The 22,606-nt window shown below is 33.4% G+C and overlaps 1 protein-coding gene across 3 annotated transcripts in view; it reads right to left on the bottom strand.

The window, feature by feature from the left end:
* The window catches only part of Rbcn-3A (rabconnectin-3 alpha), a 696,059-nt gene that overhangs the window by 105,837 nt on the left and 567,616 nt on the right, over positions 1 to 22,606 (bottom strand). For all 3 annotated transcript variants that reach the window (XM_073979377.1, XM_073979376.1, XM_073979378.1), the window contains 2 exons: positions 7,014 to 7,283; positions 6,878 to 6,947 (listed from right to left, as the gene is read on the bottom strand). In XM_073979377.1, coding sequence (XP_073835478.1) covers positions 6,878 to 6,947; positions 7,014 to 7,283 — 340 coding nt within the window. The remainder of the gene's footprint in view (positions 1 to 6,877; positions 6,948 to 7,013; positions 7,284 to 22,606) is intronic.

The following is a 22,606-nucleotide window of genomic DNA, read 5'->3' as shown; positions in this document are numbered from 1 at the left end:
AATATAATTTTATCTTTAAATAACTAGTAGTTTGTATGGTTTAATATATAACTGGCTGATGAAGTAGATTCTGTAGCTGGTTTTCGAATTTCCTTCGTATACGCCACCATGATGCGGATCATGGTGTGTACGCGATCCCCACGAAAGGGGAGGACGCCCCCTCGGTCGGCAGGGGTGGGAAAGTGAGGCGTGGGAACGTTCGATAAAAAAAAGGAATTTCACAATTTCATCAGAACTTTCAACAAGGCTGCGTAATAACATCAAGACATCGCACACAATAAAAGTTGTGGCAGGAAGATTTTCAAGTTCATCAGGAATATTCTAACAAGAATTTTCAAGAAATCTTCAGCGATCAACACTCACACAAACAACAGTTTGCAGTCTCACATATACAGAATTTTTTTTTCAGCTCAACACACACACACCACTACAACGTTGGGAATTTCATCATTTTTGCTGTACACACATACAGATATACAATTGCAGCAAATTGCAAAAAATTGTAACGGCTGAAAACACACGGACATGTCGGAACAAGCGAATATTTTACAAATACTTGCGAATCAACAGGATTTGCTCAAAAACTCACACAAATCATCGCTGGACAACAAGGTGCAAACACAGTTTCATCATCAGTTCCAGGTGGAGAGTCATCAGTGGCAAAAGCCCACCTCATGGAATCTCTAGCTAATTCCATGACGGATTTTCACTATGAGCCTGACAGTGGTTTATTATTTGAATCGTGGTACAATCGCTTCAAACACATCTTCGAAAGGGAAGCAAGGGCACTGGACGATGCAGACAAAATAGGACTTTTGTGAAGAAAAATGTCCAATCACATTCATGAACGATTCAAGAATTTCGTGTTACCAAACCAACCTCAAGAACTTTCATTGGCAGACACAATCAAGCATCTTACAAGACTATTTGTTGGTATTGTGGAGATATGCATTATGCAAAACATTGCCCCTACTCCAAGCACAAGTGTACCAAGTATCAACAGATTGGTCGCAAAGATGGGTTTTGCAACAGCATGCACAGGCAGAGCAAACCAAATCACAACAACAACAAATCTCAACAGAGCAAAACCAATCATGACCAAAATTCTAAGAAGAACAGTGTGACTCATCAGAATTTCATCAAGAATAAATCAAAATTCAATACAAAAACTATATTGTCAACAAAGCAAGTACACTTCAAGGAATTAAGAAAATATGTCACAGTGAGTATTAATTCAAAACAAGTGAAATTACAAGTGGATACAGCCTCCGACATAAGCATAATTTCTGAGTCAACTTGGAAACGCATAGGAAAACCTGAAGCAATCCCCAACAACAGAGACCGCCAATGCTGCAAATGTTGAGGAGATGAAATTTCTAGCTAAATGTTCAACAGAAGTCTCAATAGGAGATAAATGTGAAATAGTCGAATGCTATATTTCAGACGTGGAATCACTAAATGTAATGAGCATAGATTGGATTGAAAAATTTAATCTATGGAACATTCCAATTACAGAATGGTGTCATCAAATAAATTTCAACGATGAAATATCAAAAATAAAATCATCATTCAAGGAAAATTTTGACAACAGTTGAATGGGTTTATGTACCAAAACAAAAGTAAACATCAGGTACTTCCAAATGCAAAATAAGTTTTTATACCAAATAGACCAGTTCCATACGCAGCACGCAGTGAAATAGAAACAGAGTTGCAACGCCTCGAAAATTTAGGTATAATAACTCCAGTGGATGCATCAAAGTGGGCAGCACCTATAGTCGTAAGTAAACGCAATGGAAAAGTAAGAATTTGCGGTGACTATTCAACAGGTCTAAACAACCTAATCAATAACCTTTGCCTACACCAGAAGAAATTTTCGCAGAATGTCACAACTGCACAGTTTTTACCCATTTGGATCTATCAGACGCCTACCTACAAACAGAAGTAGATGACGACAGTAAGGAGTTGTTAACAGCCAACACCCACAAGGGATTGTTCAAATTCAACAGATTACCTCCAGGAGTGAAATGTGCACCAGGTGCATTTCAACGAATAATGGATCAACTATGCACAGGTATAGATGGCGTTAAGGCATATATCGATGACATTATGATTGCCAGTCCACACATTGAATAGCATAAGCAATCCTTACAAACATTACTGTAACGTATTCAAGAATTCGGATTTCGTCTAAAATTTGAAAAAGGTGCGTTCTTTCAAAGCTCAATTATTTATTTGGGACAAATAATTGATAAAACAGGAATACGTCCAGACCCAAAAAAAAATCAAGGCAGTTCAACAGCTCAAAGTTCCTGAAAATATATCCGAGGTAAGATCTTTATTAGGTTCCATTAACCATTATGGAAAATATGTTCCTAATATGAGAAATCTGAGAAAGACTCTTGATGACCTTTTAAAGAAGGAAGCTCATTTCAAATGGACAACCGAGTGCCAGGCAGCACTAGATAAATTCAAAAGTATTCTTTCATCGGATCTCTTGCTCACATACTATGATCCAAATCTACCAGTCCATATAGCAGCTGACGCATCAAGTCATGGTATTGGTGCAGTTATATATTATACATTTTCAAATGGAAGTATAAAAGCAATTCATCATATTTCAAGGTCATTGACTCCTGCAGAAAGAAATTATAGTCAAATTGAAAAGGAAGGTCTCGCTTTAATTTTTGCAGTACAAAAATTTCACCGCATGATACTTGCTCGAAAATTCACACTTCATACAGACCATAAACCATTATTAGCCATATTCGGGTCTAAAAAAGGCATACCTGTTTATACAGCGAATAGACTTCAAAGATGGGCGCTAATTCTACTTGGTTATGATTTTGACATCAAGTATACGAACACTCAAGATTTCGGACATGCCGATGTTCTCTCAAGGCTTATAAAATCTCATGAGAAGCCTTCAGATGATTTCATAATAGCATCAATCAACTTTGAGCAGGACATGCAAAAAGATTTAAATGAATCAATATCAAAATTTCCAGTAACAAATGCTATGATTGCAGAAGAAACAAAATCTGATAAAATTTTTCAGAAAATTTTATCATACATGTAAAAAGGATGGCCTGAAAAACAAAATCAAGTGGACCAACAAGTAGCACCTTATTTCAAACATAAGGATGAATTATCACAGGTTGACGGATGTCTACTTTTAAATTCAAGAATAATCATTCCACAAAAATTCAGGAAGATAATTTTAGCACAACTTCATCGTGGAAATTTCGCAATTGAAAAATGCAAAACGCTCGCAAGAAGTTATGTCTATTGGCCCAACATAGACAAAGATATTGAAGACTACGTCAAAAGATGTCAAAATTGTCAATTAGTATGCAAAAATCCAATCAAGACAGACTTATCATCATGGCCATTAACAACAACACCGCTAGAACGAGTTCACATCGACTACGCTGGTCCAATTAAAGGATTTTACTAGCTCTTAATAGTGGATGCATACTCAAAGTATCCAGTAATTTATCAAACATCGTCAATCACAGCTACGTCTACAATCAAATTAATGAACGAATGCGTTTCACAATTCGGAAACCCGGAGCAGCTCGTGTCAGACAACGGAACACAGTTCTGTTCCAACAATTTTGAGCAATGGTGCAAGGAAAGAGCTATTCAACATACACGCACAGTTCGTTTTCATCCCAGCTCAAATGGACAAGCCGAAAGGTTTGTTGACACTTTCAAAAGAGCACTCAAAAAAATGGAAGGGGAAGGAACGATACCGGAAATACTTTGCAAGTTTCAAGAAGTATACAGATCTATTCCAAATGTAAATTCACCAAATGGTTCATCACCAGCAGAAGCATTTCTAGGACGCAAAATGAGAATCATATTCGACGCTCTTAGAAAACCTTCAACATCAGATCTGGGAAGAAACGAGGAAATGGAAAATCAGTATAATGCCAAACACGGAACTATGCCTAAATCGTTCAAGCCAGGAGATTTAGTATATGCAAAAGAGTTCCGTCACAACAAATCAGAATGGGTTCCTGGAGAAATAATCAACAGAACAGGTACAGTCACTTACGACACAGCAATATGGGTCGGAAGTCGCAAAAAGTTAATCAAGGCTCATGCAGATCAACTTCGAACAAGATTAGCAGATGAGGTTCCTCCATCATCAGACAACGCATTTTTTTTTTTTTTTTTTTATCCTTTATTTATTCCACTTGGGAACATAGGGCTTCTACAAAAGAATTCCATCTTACCTTTATCGTTACAGATATGTTTTAAATTATCTAAGTTTGTATTTTGCTTTTCGATTTCATGTAGGACCGTTCTTCGCCACGTGTTTTTTTGTCGCCCGGGACGTCTGCTACCTTGTGGGTTCCATTCCAAGGCCATTCTAGCTATGCTGTACTGTGGCTTCCGTAGTGTATGGCCTATCCATTTTCTTCTTGTTATTTGGCGGATTATGGGTTCCTCGTTTGTCATTATCCATAGATCAGTGTTTGTGATTCGGTTTGGCCAGAATATGCGACAAATTATCCGAAGGCATCTGTTCACGAATGTCTGAAGTCTTTGGATTATATGTGACGTAGTCTTCCATGTTTCGCTACCATAAAGTAGGGTGGATTTTACACACGCGTTAAAAATTCGTAATTTGGTCTTCATTGAAATTTGTGTTGATCGCCATATTTTCTTTAGCCGACCGAAAGCGGCGCGCGCTTTGTTGAGTCGGTTTTTTAAATCATCATCGATTCCTCCATCCTCTGCCATTACGCTACCAAGGTAACAAAAAACCGATACGTATTCAATTTGTTGGTTTTCAATGTGAATATGCATATTTGTGGTGTTATTTACTCGCATTGCTTTTGTCTTGTCTATGTTGATTTCTAGACCCACATTTTTGGCCAGTTCGACGAGCTCATTGAGTTTTTCTTGCATATCGGTGAATTTGTGCGATAATAAGCATATGTCATCTGCGAAGTCAAGATCCTCTAATTTTCGGTGCAAATTCCAGACGATTCCCCTTTTCTTCGTTTCAAGTTGTAGCATGATTTGATCCAATGTTACGGCGAATAGGAGTGGGGATAACGGACAACCTTGTTTAACACCTGTATTTGTTTCAAATATATCACTTGTGGTTCCGTTGTGACGCACATGTAGTTTATTGTTTGTATACATTAGCTCTTGATATATTACTTCAAGACTTCAACATTCAATTGCCTCCTACGGATTATACAGTATCACAACAGTCAAGTGAAGATTTTATTACTCCACCAAGTTCACCCATCATCAACTATCAACCAAGAAGAATCACACAGAGAAGACATCCAGTTGAAGAAATATCAAGAAGCCCGGTTCAAACTTAAAAGGGGCGATATTAGGGTAACCCTAGTACTACCACATAAAATGTAACAATCTGGCAGCATCATAGCAGTGTTGCATGCATCAGTAGTTTTAAGTTATTATCTCTCTCTACTCATTGTCAGTACACAGTCAGTTAGTTACTTTGCAACCACCAATTAATAGACATCTCATCTGTACATATGTATTTCGTCATATTTCATTGTTCTTCATAATTAATACTTTATTTCAACTCATAAAACAACTTACAGTTTTATTCAATAAATGAATTGATTGTTATGTTTAAACATCGTCTTTCATTCAATCGACCACCTCTGTAAGAACATAACATTATGCAATCTACTTAATGACGTCACTTCGTGATTACTTTTTAGTGAGAATTGTGCTCAATAAAATAAATAGCGTTTTTTCTTAAAAACAGAAGTAAAGCCGCGATAACATTTGACCGCAACAACCAAAAATTTGCTCGCGAGCGGATTTGTACTGGGGAATTTTTTCTTAACCTATGTACCAAAAATCGTTAATGTAGCGCGAAAAGAAAAAATTCAATTTTTTGGAAATGGAATATGAAATAATTGGCAACATTTCCCATATAAGTCGATAGTATAATCTTTATTAGGGCTCAAAGTCGAAATGTTTGTGAGTATTTTTTTCCTAAAAAACCTCTTTTTTATTAAAAATTAACAACTGTGACTCAATTGCCTTGGAAACCCGCGTAAAATTAGTTTTCAACGTTCTGATTCTAATAATGGTGCATCCAAATCCATCCAGTCTGGATCAGTGAATATTACAACTCTCAAATTTCGAAAATTAGCTAAAACGCCTTGAACAATATTAAAACGCGTTTTGGATGTACCACTTCTAGTTAAATAAATAGAGCAATACGTGTGAAAATAGATGTTTAAAAACTATCGGAAATCCAAAGATATATTAGATTTTTTCTAAAAATTTAGTGTGATGCTACTTACTTACGGTTCTTGATGGATAACACTGAAAAGGCATAGAATGAAGTTTTTTTACAGGTGATCATTGCAATCGGATGCGCATAAAATGTAAATGTATTTCGTGGAAATAATATCATTTTACTGTTTTTTCATCCTAATGTGCAAATGATGCCCTCATGGTCGCCAAATTGAATTTCACAAAGTGTATATCAAATTATAGTGGTAGATTTGCTGTGTTGGAAAATCGGGCGCGCATCATGTCATTTCCACTATTACGCGGTTTATAAGTTTCGCCAATAAAAAAACTATAAGCAAACATTGGTTGCAACGGAATATCTTTATCAGGCCTTTATCTCAGAAACGAATAGGAATTTCGCCTTGCTGTCTTTAGCAATATTGTAGCCCTAAACTAGTAGAACTTTATAGTACTATATATCGACAACATTCTTTCAGGATTGTCCCATTTGAAATTTTCTCAATAAAATAAAACCGCAAAATTATAAAAAAAGTAAAAAATTATGAAAATATGAAAAAAGGATTATAATAATTATAAAAGGACATATTTTTAAAACAGTTTTGGTAACATTACTTACCTGTTGCTAGCAGACTACATGATCCCAAAAACACAAAATCTGATAGCGTCTTGTTATGGCATTGGTATGTCTAATTAATAAAAGGCAAATTAATCATGAGATATTCAAATTATACATACGTACATGATTAACTTACAAAGAAAGATTTATTATTCTGCGAAGCAATACCAGCTTGCCATAAACTTAAATTTCCGTCGCCATCTCCAATTCCAAACTTATTTCCTTGTTCAGAAAACCTGCACCTTGTTACTTTTGCGAATGTTCCCGAGGGACGTGGAGTACAAACAACTTGCTGATGGCCCCATTCCCAAATTTGGACAGATCCATCTTGGCCTCCAGTTAAATAAAGTGGCATCAATGGATGAGAACTCATTCTCTTCACATTATCAATTTTGTGTTTCAATATCTGAAAATTAAATGAAATTATTTTATTTTACATAAACCAAAGCTCTTACAACTATTTTTAATATGCCTCGATTATACTCTACACCTGAGCAGTGTTTGGATTTGCTACCAGTTTTTCAAAGCATAGCACAGAGTCGATGCTGATGCTGTGAAAGTGTCGCAGCATAGCACATAGCCATAGCATCAAAAACAAAAACGAATGCTATTGCTATGCTGTTTTCAAAAACAAAAACGAAAACTGTTGCTGTGCTATGCTACGAACATAAAAGTAGCACAGCACATAGTCTATGCTATGCTTGTGAAATCTTCACAGCACATAGCATAGCATAGTCATCAAAATCAATCACGAATGCTATTGCTATGCTGTGCTGTTTTCAAAAACAAAACCGAAAATTGTTGCTGTGCTATGCTACGAACATAAAAGTAGCATAGCACATGACAGTGCTGTGCCTGTGAAATCTGCGCAGCACATAGCATATCATGGTCATCAAAATCAAAAACGATTGCTATTGCTCTGCTGTGCTGCAGACATTTCGACATAGCATAGCATCATTAATATTAACCCAGCAAACCCACTGAGAGTTGTTCAATGTTTCCGTACACTGAGGAAGTGAGAATGAACTGTTGCTGACAAGGATTAAAACACATGACAATCACCTGTAGTTTTATATTTTGTAAATTTAATACATATTCAGAAGTTACTCTTTTGTTACACGTTGAAACTTTCACATGTAATTTTTTAGCTTTTGGGAGAGAACGGAACGAACTCCATTGTTACTCATAAATTCAAAAAAATTTTGTATGAACTTTTCAACGTGTAACATAAGAGTTAATAGAGTCTAATTTTAAAATTTATAAATACGAAATTCGCATCCACAAATAACTTCGTTTCAAGAACCTTTTGTTAGTACATTATTATATTTTGACTAAAATATGTTATACTTGGTTCTATATTTTTCTTAAGAACACTTTTAGAACGATAGTAGCCCCTTGCAGGTTCTGTAACAAACAAATGTTGTTTTTATAAAATTGTTAGTTGGTGTAATTCATGCATATGGGGAAATACAAAATTTCTTTAGCAATTCCATTTGAAAAATTTAAAATTTTTTTTGCTGATTCTATAAAAGAAAAAATATTTAAAATTTTATTGTTGTAATTAAAAAAAGTATGCATAACATCATTTGATATCTATTCGTAGGTATTTAAACACGTACTTATTTTTTTAATTTTCGCAGATTTAATAAATTTACATGCAAAAAACCCAAAAGTGACTATAAATTTCGTATTATTCACAGGATTTTTGCGCATCCGATTTCAGTAATCTTCCATTAAAAACACGCCAATATACACAAATTCAAATAGAGCCGTCCGGTTGTACCCCCACATTTAATATTCAGTAAAAATTCCACATTTCCATATTTCGATACAAATTTTCACAAAAATTACTGTCGCGTATAAAGAATTGCATATAAAAAAGAGTACAAGGGAAAGCCGATTTAAGGCCCTGATTCGTCTATTCTCAAGGCGGCAATAAGGGTTTTAAAAGATAATTTACGCATCAAATTTTTGATTTTGGATTCTAATAACACTCATGAGATATACCTCAAACGACGTTAAATCCTAGGTTTCGGAGTCGAGCCAATTTTTATTTCTATTTTTTTTCTCGACTTCGAGCGTTATTTCCAATACCACTCAAAATTAATAAAATATTCACAAGTTTTCAATTTTTCCTATATGTTGACTTCGAATATAATACTTAACTCCTGTTATGGTTTTATTGTCGACCTTTGATTTTCCTCTTTCTTTTTGTGATTTAGTTCGGCTGTAGGTCTTGTTTAAATAAAACAAAGAATTTTCGTTTTATTTTAATAATTTATTTCCGATATTTCGGCCGTCTCCGACGGTCATCCTCAGGGATCTTTTGAAAAACAAACATAAAACATTGATTACATAAATGTTTTAACAAAAATACTTAACAATATCATACTTTTGGTATTATTTAACAAATATCAACTGTCAATCCTGCATCACTGCTGTTGTTAAACTAAAGTTTTTCTTAGTTTTTTGATGTTTCTGTACGACATTCCGATATATTTGCGCACAGTGTTCTGTATCGGTTTTGTAATTTATTCTTTTTTCTGTTGGCACATTTATTATGTGCAACATTTCCATCATATATCGGCGTTTGTAGTTATTTTCTTGAGTGAGTATTTTAACATCTTTTAGATTCGGGGTATGACCTGTTGTAGAACAATGAGCAGCAAGAGCTGTTTTTTGTTCCAGTGGTTTGTGTTTGGCTTTTTGATCTGATTTGTGTGCACTAACCCTGGTTTTTAACCTCGTTTTTGTGGTGCCAACATACACTTTTTCGCATATGTGAAAAAGTGTATGTTGGCACCACAAAAACGAGGTTAAAAACCAGGGTTAGTGCACACAAATCAGATCAAAAAGCCAAACACAAACCACTGGAACAAAAAACAGCTCTTGCTGCTCATTGTTCTACAACAGGTCATACCCCGAATCTAAAAGATGTTAAAATACTCACTCAAGAAAATAACTACAAACGCCGATATATGATGGAAATGTTGCACATAATAAATGTGCCAACAGAAAAAAGAATAAATTACAAAACCGATACAGAACACTGTGCGCAAATATATCGGAATGTCGTACAGAAACATCAAAAAACTAAGAAAAACTTTAGTTTAACAACAGCAGTGATGCAGGATTGACAGTTGATATTTGTTAAATAATACCAAAAGTATGATATTGTTAAGTATTTTTGTTAAAACATTTATGTAATCAATGTTTTATGTTTGTTTTTCAAAAGATCCCTGAGGATGACCGTCGGAGACGGCCGAAATATCGGAAATAAATTATTAAAATAAAACGAAAATTCTTTGTTTTATTTAAACAAGACCTACAGCCGAACTAAATCACAAAAAGAAATAATACTTAACTACAAAACTTTAATATGACACACATTGTTTCTGCTGTATCTTACAGCGAAAAGCAGGAACAGCGTACAAGTTGCAAAGTGTAATTCGGTACTCTTGTCATTGTTATATAAAATATGTCAACAGTTCGGGAATTCTGAAAGGAATTCGTCGATTGCTAAACAATTTTGTATTTTCCCATATACTTTTTTGCTTATTGTTTGGCCTTTTCACAGTCGACGGCAAGTTTTTTTTTTTATATTCAATCGAACGTATTATGCAAAAATGTTGTCCAAGTTCACTTGCACACATGATTCAACTACATACTTCTGGGTTATGTTTGATGCTATGCTGTCGATTTCGTTCATAGCACAGTACAGCAATAGTTTTCGTTTTTGTTTTCATGACTGCGGCTGTTTACTATGCTGTTAAAATTTCTGCAGCGCAGCATAGCAATAGCATTTGCTTTTGATTCTGATGACTACGCTATGCTATGTGCTGCGCAGATTTCACTAGCACGGCACAGACAATGTGCTATGCTACTTTTATGTTCGTAGCATAGCATAGCACAGCAACAGTTTTCGTTTTTGTAAACAGCACAGCTAGCAATAGCATTCGTGATTGATTTTGATGACTATGCTGTGCTATGTGCTGTGAAGATTTCAAAGCCGTAGCATATATCATGTGCTATGCTTATTTCAATGTTTGCAGCACAGCACATTAATATTATATGCTACTGAAATAAAAAACTAGCGCAGCATAGCAACAGCATATTTTTGGTGTTTTCAGTGCTGTGCTGGTAGCAAATCCAAACACTGCAACTGAGTTATATAGATATAGTTGTCACAATATACTACCAGTGTATGGAATCTATAAATTTCAATTATTGTCGTACATATACAAGAGCATTCAATACAGTTTGGTAACAATAATCAAACTTCTGTTATTGCAAGGAACAATTCAAATTTAATAGTAAAAAGAACTAACTAAACAGCGAATTGAACACAGCGGTTGTATAGAATTTAATAATATTCCCAATTTCTTGAAGACTCTTACCAGAGTTTCATCTTTTGAAAGATAAATTAAGAAATTTTTGTTGACTGATGTTGAAATACTTCTGGTTTAAATTAAAAGTATCGCCCAAAAAAGCCTATCTATATATATAAAAGAGCTTAGTGAGTGAGTGAGTGAGTGAGTGACTGACATATCATCGCCCAGACGAAACCGCTGAAGCTAAAAGGCTGAAATTTTGACTGTGGGTTGTTGTCGGTGTGTAGGGGTGAGATAAGGCTGGGTTTTTGGAAATTCGACCTATAAGGGTACGAAAAGTACTAAAAGGTACTAAATATGGTACCCTTTGTATTAGGCAAACGGGAAGAGCTAGAATTCTGAAATTTGGAATGAGGGTAACTGATGGAGAGTTAGAAAGATGTACCAGAGGGTTTTGGGAAATTCGACCTGTAAGTGTACGAAAAGTACTAAATTTAGTACCAATTGTATATTTTAAACGGATTTAGCTGGAAACTTGGAATTTGGAATGGAAATGAAGGTTGGGAAGTGGTGTCTATAAAAGGAAATGGTTTGTGAAATTCGTATTCATGTGTACGAAAAGTACTAAATGGTACTAAATTTAGTACAATTTGGATTTGGGTGAAAGGATAGAGCTGGAAATCTGAAATTTGGATTTAAGATTACTGACGGAGTATAGGATTGAGATATAGGGGTAGTTTTGGAAATTCGTACTTATGTGTACGAAAAGTACTAAATTTAGTACAACTTGGTTTTGGATGAACGGATAGAGCTAAAAACCTGAAATTTGGAATTAAGGATACTGACGGAGTATAGGATTGCGATATGGGGGTAGTTTTCGAAATTTGTACTTATATGTACGACAAGTTCTAAGTGGTACTAAATTTTGTACAACTTTGATTTGGGTGAATGAATAGAGCTGGAAACTTGAAATTTCGAATTAAGAAAACTGTTGAAGTGTACGATGGACATATGGGGTAGTTTTAGTACTAAATGGTACTAAATTTGGTACAATTTGGATTTGGTATGGTTTTTGGAAATTCCACCTATAAGTGTGCGCAAAGTACTGAATGTTACCAAGTTTGGTACCAATTGTATATTTTTAACGGATATAGCTACAATCTTCAAATTTGGTATGTGAATCAAGGTCGGGAAGTGGTGTTGATATAAGGAAATGATTTTGGAAAGTCATACTTATGTGTACGAAAAGTTCTTAATGGTACTAAGTTTGGATTTGGATAGACCTGGAAAACTGAAATTTGGAATTAAGATTACTGATGGAGTGAAAGACTGAGGTAGTTTTGGAAATTCGTACTTATGGGTACGAAAAGTACTAAACGGTACTAAATTTGGTGCAAATTGGATTTGGGTGAACGGATAGAGCTGGAATCCTGAAATTTTGAATTTATTTACTTTTGGATTGTAGGATTGAGGTAGTTTTGGAAATTCGTACTTATGTGTACGAAAAATTGTATACGGTACTAAATTTGGTACAATTTGGATTTGGGTGAACGGATAGATCTGGAATGCTGAAATTTGGAATTAAGATTACTGTTTTGGAAATTCGTATTGATGGGTACGGAAAGTACTAAATGGTACTAAATTTGGTAAAATTTGGATTTGGATAGACCTGGAAACCTGAAATTTGGAATTAAGAGTGAAGAACTGAGGTAGATTTGGAAATTCATACTTATGGGTACGGAAAGTGTTACATGGTACTAAATTTGGTACAATTTAGATTTGGGTGAACGGATAGAGCTGGAATACTGAAATTTGAAATTGAGATTACTGTTGGACTGTAGGATTGGGTTAGTCTTGGAAATTCGTACTTATGGGTACGGAAAGTACTAAATGGTACTAACTTTGGTATAACTTAGATTTGGGTGAACGGATAGAGCAGGAATTCTGAAATTTGGAAATAAGATTACTGTTGGACTGTAGGATTGAGTTAGTCTTGGAAATTCGTACCTATTGGTACGAAAAGTACTAAATTTGGTACTACATTTGGTACAATATAAATTTAGGTGAACGGACAGAGCTGGAATCCTGAAATTTTGAATTAAGATTTCTATTGGTACTCAATTTGGATTTGGATGCACGGAAAGAGCTGGAATCCTGAAATCTGCAATTAAGGTTACTGATGGTGTAAGGGATTGAGGTAGTTTTGGAAATTCATACTTATGGGTACGGAAAGTATTAAATGTACTAAATTTGGATTTGGGTGAACAGATAGAGATGGAATCCTGAAATTTATAATTAAAATTACTTATGGGGTGTAAGATTGAAGTAGTTTTGGAAATTCGTACTTATGGGTACGGAAAGTACTAAATGGTACTAACGTTGGTATAATTTAGATTTGAGTGAACGAATATAGCTGGAATCCTGACATTTGGAAGTAAGATTACTGGTGGGCTGTAGGATTGAGTTAGTCTTGGAAATTCGTACTTATGGGTACGGAAAGTACTAAATGGTACTAAACTTGGTACAATTTAAATTTAGGTGGACCGATAGAGCTGGAATCCTGAAATTTATAATTAAGATTACTTATGGAGTGTAGGATTGAGGTAGTTTTGGAAATTCGTACTTATGGGTACGTAATGTACTAAATGGTACTAAATATGGTACAATTTATATTTGGGTAAACGGATAGAGCAGGAATCCAGAAATTTCGAGTTGATGTTATTGTTGGGGTGTAGGGTTAAGGAAGTTTTGGAAATTCGTACTAATGGGTACGAAAAGTACTAAATGGTACTAAATTTGGTTCAATTTGGATTTGGGTGAACGGAGAGAGCTGGGATCCTGAAATTTAGACTACTGTTGGAGTTTAGGACTGAGATAGTTTTGGAAGTTCGTACTTATGGTTACGAAAAGTACTAAATGGTACTAAATTTAGTACAATTTAGTTTTGGATGGACGGATAGGGTAGAATCCTAAAAATTTGGAATTACTGTTGGAGATAGTTATTGAAATTCGTATTTTTATACGAAAAGTATTAATGGTATTATGAATAGAGATGCAATTCGGAAATTTGGTATTATGGACCCTCTTGATGTGTAGGGTTGAGATATGAATGTGGTTGTAGATAAACGTACAATAAGTGTACGAAAATTACAAAATGGCACAGAATTTGGTTCAAATTTTTATTGTGTAAATTAGTAGAGCTGGAAATGTGAAATTCGTATTTTGTATACGTACTTATGTGTACGAAAAATACTAAATTGCGGTTGGGATTTAATTTTGGATAAAAGTACTGAATTTGGTACCAGTTTGGCGTTGCTTGAAGGGATAAAGGTGGAATTTCGAATTGTTGTATGAGGGATGGTGTTGGTGTTTGGATATTTTGAAATGCATACAAATCCTGAAATTAGGATGACGGCTGGCTGACTTATTGAGAAATACGAAATGTACTAAATGGTATTAAATTTGACGTTGGTGTAGCAATGAAGCAGGGATTATATAATTAGTGTGTGCAAAGTACGAAATTGCAATAAATTTGGTATTGGGCTAAGGAATAGAAGTGGAATTCTGGTATATTATTTATTTGTCAGGTTCATTTTTAGAAGTGGTCGTGCAATAAATGTACTAGAAGTATTAAGTAATACTTAATATTGAAGCACTGGTATTGAGTGAATCGATAAATGAAATTTGTTGTGAGGATCACTGTTGAGATTGGATCAAAATATTTATTAAAATCCATCTTTAAATGAATGAAAGGTTTCTACATGTAATACCATTGGCATTGGGTGAACAAGTAGAGCTAAAACTGTATTAAATATTGTTTATTTGAATATTATTCCTTTTCCGCATACAAAGTAGCGGGCATTTTGCTAGTATTTGTATAAATTGGTAGTAAAACAATTAACTGAATGAAATTCATACACGTTCTTTTGAAATAATTAAAATAGATATGCCCCAACAAGTCCTCTATGGCGCTGGGGCAATATATGTATATAAATGTAAATTATAAAAAGACTGAAGTATTCAATAAAATAAAAAACAATTAGTACTAATTTGTTAGTATTTGTTTTTCTGTTGGCCGATATTTTTATATAATTTTATTGTAATTTGTGTTATAATAAATATTTCAATTAAATAATATTAGTTATTAAATCTAATTCTCTTTTTACACAAACACATACAAATAATTTTTAATTTTTTTATGTTTTTTATTGGGTGATTGTAATTTCAAAAGTTTCTAATGATATCATTTTCTAGTTAAAGTAGAACAATCAGCTGTAGTTTTGGTTATTATACTGACAAGTAGTCCGGTCAAAATAGACATTGAAATAGCAAAAATTCCCACAAGTCTGACCATTAAAACCATTTAATTAAAACCATTAAAATTTGACCTTTGACCCCGAATAACTTTTTTTGCACACATGGGATCGATGGGGACTTTTAGGACGTTGCTTCTAATGGCCAACCCTAGCTCTCCACCAAAATTCAGCTTTGTGGGAATTTTTGCTATTTCCCCCTTATACGCATGTCTATTTTGACCGGACTAATATAGATTAAATATATATCACGAATGTTGTCAAATATTTCATATTCCGTTTCAAAAAATGTTAAATTTGTTTTCGCGCTACATCAACGATTTTTGGTAGGTTAAGAAACAAATTCACAGTGCGAGCCAGTTTTTTGTTGATGCGGATAAAAGTTATAGCGGTTTTATTTTCGTTTTAAAGAAAAAATTATTATAAAAACGCTAATTATTTTACCGCGAGCAATTGCTACTAAAAAGTTATCTGGAAGTGGCTTGAGTTAGTAGATTGCCTAATATTTGTTAAATGTTACTCAGTACTCACGAAATGTATAATAAATTGATAAATTATTGAATGTACGTCAACTTTTTTCAAAATAAAGGTCCATTTACCCGCTATAAAATTACAAAAAAATTCGTATGGGAGCAAAACTTCACGGCGAATCAAATGAGACTAAAATCATACAGATTGGTATTATAGTTTCGATGTCACAGCCAAAATAAACACATATTTTGGTTAAAAAAATTATTTTTTGTTTGAAACAATATTTTTTTACATTCATTATGTAGTATACAATTTTGGAAAAATCTATAGGAATATTTCCTTCATTTTGCTTAAATCTCCCATTAAAATATACGGATTTTGCTTTATAGACATTCATATAAAAGCTTTCCTATTAAGGAAGATAATTGGGTTGCTGAGGATATATCTCAAGGCTTCTGAAATGGAAATAGGGGTCACATAACCCATTTTAATATATATGCATTTTAAAATACGTGTAAATCGCGTAATTATCAAAATCATTTTGTCCGCATGTGATTTTCATGTACAGCAAGACCATATCTTTTAATATGTACATATTTTTCGAAATTTAATTTGGGGGCTAAGATGTAGCATCGGCTGCATCTCAGCACTAAAAAACCTATAAAATATCGCTAATTTGCGCAAGTGGAATACAATTTTTGTCCGCATCCGATTTCAGTGTCCACCATGAAAATCTACATCGATATATATCTATTTCAAGGCCGTGGATGTACCATCCCGTGGATGTAGCATCCCACACTATTTTTTGGGATAAAATGAATGTAGCTCCCTTATCATTGAAGTTTTCAAATATCTGTTTCCGCTAAAACGAAGATGCTGTACTAGTTGTTTCATTGCAGTGGAAACGAACCGCAGAAAACGCGATAATATACGCGATATTTTCAAAAACATTTTTAGGTGATTTTTCTACTTTGGAATTCTCGTAACTCGCGTTTTAGTAGATGGATTTTCACGGGGAATGATTTATTGGATCCGGAACGTAAAAAACTAAAATGTGCAATCAAGTACGTATGTGCAATCAAGTAGGAATTCGAATGACAGTTGTAAAAATTAGGCCCGAAAAATATGATTTTTAGAAAAATGCTCGCACAAAATTTCTGTATTTGGATGCAGATTTCTATGAAGCTGTGTAGACTACATTCACGGTACACATTAGGGTTATGACTTTTTTATAACCTCATATCCCTGTATCATAGCGTGATGAGTTTTGCCATAAGATTACATAAAATCTTAATTATAAGGTGATACGGTGAAAAAACCTCACGCACAAAATGATTTTAAAATTTGAATTTATCAAAATTATGGACAATTTTTTGAAGTCACTGAAAACAGATATATAATTGAAAATAAACTTTAAAGCCACATGAGATAATTAAAATGACAATTCATTTCTCACTATTTTTCTTCAATTCTGAGAATCGTAAAAATGTCGTAAACGCTTTTATTCAAAAATATAATTTTTTAACAAAAAATTTAAAATTTTTTCAAAGTGACTTTTTTAGCGACTTTTTTAATATTTGAATGAAATAGACGTTATTATAGTTATTAGTAGGCTTATATTTATTCATTCGTGCAACAAAAAATAATTTTTTGAAAAAAAATTTTTTTCATTTCATATATTTTTTCAAAAAAATATTTTTTTTAAATCGATTTGTGCGTGAACTTTTTTATATTTCAGTGGAATAAACGATAGCATAGTGATTAATAGGCAAAAGTTCATTCATCCCTGCTACAGGAAATAATTTTTGAGGAAAAATGTCAAAAAGTCATAACCTTAGTACACATATCAAATAACTCAGAATCGCGAGTTCTACAATCCTACATATGATATTTTGAAAACCCTGTTTGCGGAATGAAATTAGAAGAAAATGTCAAAAAACACTGTAAATCTGGCTTCAAAATGTCAGCATCATTTAATGGTAGAAGCAGATCAAATTTTGAAAAGTAATACATTAGTGAGATGATCCTTATTTAGTTTGCTTCTACTTTTGCTTTGACAGGAAAATCGGGAAAAGTTTGGTTTATTCACAAATCAAGAGAAAACAAAAAAAGACACGTTGGCTTCAACCCATTTTTACCTATTTTTTAACATAAATATAGCCACAGCTTCCACGCAAATTAACTTTTGATGCCAATATTTTTTGCCACGTCCAAAAACATCTCATTTTAGCCAAAAACATTTAATTTGTATAATATACAATCACAAGTCGCGTGTTCTATAAGGGTAAACCTTGGCTTCAACTATGTTAAATTTTCAAAAATATTGGTGATATAAAGTTACGTTAATTTAAAAGTTTATTGTAACGTAAACTTTTATTAAGCATTTACTTTATACAATTTACGACAATCATGAAATTATCGCTTAAGTCTCAATTTCCCGTGTTTATTTCGCTATTATTTTTGTTGTACTCTCTCTTTCTCATATTTGTTTCGATAATTCAGTTTTAGTCTAATAACACTGTGCTACAGTGAAAATTTGCAGGGGTTCTGATGCATAAATTCGATATTGTGGGAGTCCATGGAAGACGAAAATACCTTTGGTTTCTTTGGGTCACTTCGTTTTTTGATTTTGTAACGGTAAATGTAGCGAAAAACGGGGGTTTCTTGGATTTCAACTTGAAACAGACATAACTTCTTTTTTCCACAACGGACTTTTACAGCTTATTTTTAATTTAAAATGTGAAAATCATGTCTTTCGAACAAGCCATAATCGGTTAACAAATGGTTAAGTTATAGTGATTTAAGTGTGACAAAACGTATTAAAAAACAGGAAAATGCTTTTCCTCGTGCTCTAGGCTGCGTAGAATACACCAAATTGCGTAATAATTTACTTTTATCAAGAAGGAAATTTAGTTAGCTTTACAAAATGGGGAAAACCAATGAAATCCATTGTGGAAAAAAAGTTATGTCCGTTTTAAGTTGAAAATCCAAGAAACCAAGTTTTTCGCTACATTTACCGTTATAAAATCAAAAAAACGAAGTGCCCCAAAGAAACCAAAGGTATTTTCATCTTCCATGGACTCCCACAAAACTGAATATATGTGTCAGAACCCCTGCAAAAACATATTGTCAACTTTTGTAGCAGTGTAATCTTTCAACATTGTGACTTCATTCATTCATTGTAAGTCTATAGATTACACAAATCATTACAGACTCTCTCTCTTATATAACCTCTGCCCCATTTGTTGTTTACATTCATGCGTCTGTTTGCATGTGTATTTGTTTATCGGTTAGAACTTCGCCTTGGCATCTAGGTGAGTAAAAAGTAAATAAGAAGTGTAAACTAAATGAAGTAACGCTAACCCATTTCGTACTTGGTGTTCGATTTTTCGAACAGTAAAATCACTTTTTTACCAAAAAATATTTATGGATGAAAAAGGTAAAATTTTAAACAAGTTTTAGTATATATGTATATTAAGTCACATATCGTCGGTGTCATGCTTAAGTGTTCCATACGCCATTTGCCCGTTTTGAGATAATCGCAATTTAATGTTTTGCGTCACAACTGTGTGGAGCTGACTAAAGCAAATATTTATATTTTTGACTTGAAATATTAATAATGGTATAAAGAATATATTTGCAAAAATTTAGAGGAATATGTATTGGAATATAAAAGTTATAGAGATTTTTTTAGAAAAAGAATTTTTGTCGATTTGTTCCATATCCGCACTTATGACACAAATGTGAAATATTGTAAATGACATGGAACAAAGTGACAAAAAAATTTTCCATATTTGCCTCAATAAATTAAATGCTTCTAAATCGAAAATTAAAATTCTGATTTTTTAAATGTGTCTTTAAACTTGTAAGTTTTTAAAATATTAATTTCATAACTGAAAAAAGTTTATGCTTTCCCATCGAGGCGTGAATATCTCGGAAACTAGAGCAGATAGAAGAAAGCCGACTAGGAATTCAGAAAGAGCATACCGGAAAACCCTAGAAACCACCTGTATCTCAAAAAGTCAAAAATGGCGTATGGAACACTTAAGCATGACACCGACGATATGTCAGCAAATAAAAAAAATCTTCCCTTAAAAACTCCTCCTCCCCTAGATGGTAAGGGTACATTTTTGAATCCTATATTATTGGACATTTTTTTAAATTAAAAAAAAAAAATTATAAAAAAATGAAATTGAAAAAGTAATCATGGAGAATTAATATACTAAATACTAAATTTCAGCTATTTCTGTAGGATAGTACAGCTAAAATCCTGAAAACCCCTAAAATCGGGAGGTACCGTCCTACAGAGGCTATATAAAACGTGGACCGTGCTGACAAATTTCAGGAGGAAAGTTTAGTAGCCCCAAAGAAGACTAAATATGTATTAAATTATAACCATTTCTATACCAAACTCCGAAAATCGGACGGTACCGTTCTATGGGGGGTAATCAAAACGTGGACCAGTACTGACACATTTCCGGGAACAAGTTTGGTAGGCCCAAAGAAGACCCTATACCAATCTTCAACCATTTTTTCATTCAAAAATTATAAAATAAATCAATAAAACAGCAAATACATATTTTTTACTTCTATACATATGGGATAAGCGTCAGTGTTCGAAATTTCGAAAACGAAAAATCGAAATTTTTTGAGTAGATTTTTGACATCTTTGAGTCCTAATTACCCTAAAAAATATATAAAAAATTTGTCTCGGGACGAAATGGGTTAATAAAGAATTGTAGAATCGTAATTTAAACGTACCCTCGTTTTATTTGGTACAAATCTATCAGGAAATAAAATAATGTCTACCAGGGATTAAGTTAAACCTAATTCCAATACACTAATACCTCGATTTGCGTTAATGATTGGTTCCGACGCCAATCGAAACAACGCAAATCAAAACACATGTTTCATCCACATGTTTTGAATAATCTCTTCACAAAATTGAAAGTCACAAATATTAGTTCTTAATAACGCAAAACGATTCAGCAGCGCAAATCGAAAAAAATCTATTATTTTTTGCTTAACAAAAATGGAAATTATGCAAATCGAGGTATTAGTGTAATATGTTACATTTATATTAAAAAAATAAAAATTGTACATGCGAACTTTATAAACTATAATTTTGTTTCTGCGACAATAAAAATGTGACGGTATACCGGCATAGTGGCGGTGGTGGTTGTTGTGCAAAGTGAAATTTATTTCCGACATTTCGCTTGGAATTCGTATAGAAATCGCAAGAAAAACAATCTAAGGGGCATTTATTTCCGATATTTCGGAACGGAATCCCCCACGAAAAACGCATAGAAATCGGAACGATTTTGCTTCCGACATTGTTCAGATGTGTCGAACACCCGACATTTGGCTTGCTGGGAATGTTATTATAATAAAAACATTGTCACTTTATCATCCTAGTCTATGTTGTATCTTGAAAGACGATATTGTGTTTCAATGTCTGTAAATATAATAAAATTAGTTTATGGTACATAAACCAAAGACAAAGAAATCAGTTGGCTATGGTCTCAATTTTTGAAATGGCAACAAATATAAATGTTTAAACTATTTATTTTGGTAAAAGACAATATGTGGGTTATCTTGGCCGCATCTACATCCTCATATAAAAATATTCAACAAAATATTGCAATTTACCCCCAAAATATAGTGCAATTAAGTGAAAAGAATGCGCAGTTTCCGCAAGGGCGACATCTAAAAAGCACATTACAATTTCTCATTCTATACATTCATTAGTCTATGCATAAACCAATTCGTATATAATTTGTAGCGCTTAATATCACAATTTTCTTCAGTCGACATCCTAGTCTCCTACCTGTGATCCCCTAAAAGATTTTGGTACTAGAATGGAACCGAAGCATAAAAGATTATTATGGACTTAGTTGTCTTGTTCGAATGGGGTTAAACCATTACACGCACTATGCACCCAAACAAATTATATTCAATTACCAAGGGAACGTTAGAGGAAATGAATAATAAACGACATAATTATGAACTGAATGTTAATCTTTTTAATATGCTGAAGGCAAGGAACGATACACTGTAAACTTTTTCTGTTGTTAAAAAACGTACACATTTTAAGTTGCGATTTTAGACACAATTTCATGAAATTTACGCACTTCTGTATGTATGCATTTAAATATTAATTATAAAACAACACTTTGAATACGGAGAAAAAGTCTTTAATGTATATAAAAACATAACTTATTTTATTTATGTAATTAAAAATACTAATAAAAGTATATATATATATATATATATATATATATATATATATATAATACATTCCAACATTACTATTTTGACTCTCCAACAAAATTCAGGAAAACTTCAGTTTTTAGGCGGTTGTACAAATTGAAACCAATGGACAATTTTATGAGGACCTTTATTACAGAGAAACTCAAAAATGGGCTAAGCTTGGCATGTTTGCTAAGTTTGTTGCGGAAACATCAAATAGATCTTGCGTTTTCACATTACGATCACGAGTCGATCCCAACCCGGGTTAAAATCGTTACCGTCCAATTTGCCGCCATATAATTTGGATAAGACTCAAATTAGAGATGCCACAAATATGGAGTTAGTAGATCATAAATTTTATGTCA

This window comes from Musca autumnalis, unplaced genomic scaffold (genome assembly GCF_047663935.1).
Source record: "Musca autumnalis isolate F117 unplaced genomic scaffold, ASM4766393v1 scaffold_3, whole genome shotgun sequence".
Lineage (NCBI taxonomy): Eukaryota > Metazoa > Arthropoda > Insecta > Diptera > Muscidae > Musca > Musca autumnalis.
The sequence above is the reverse complement of the archived record's forward strand: the minus strand, read 5'-3'. Positions and strand labels throughout refer to the sequence as shown.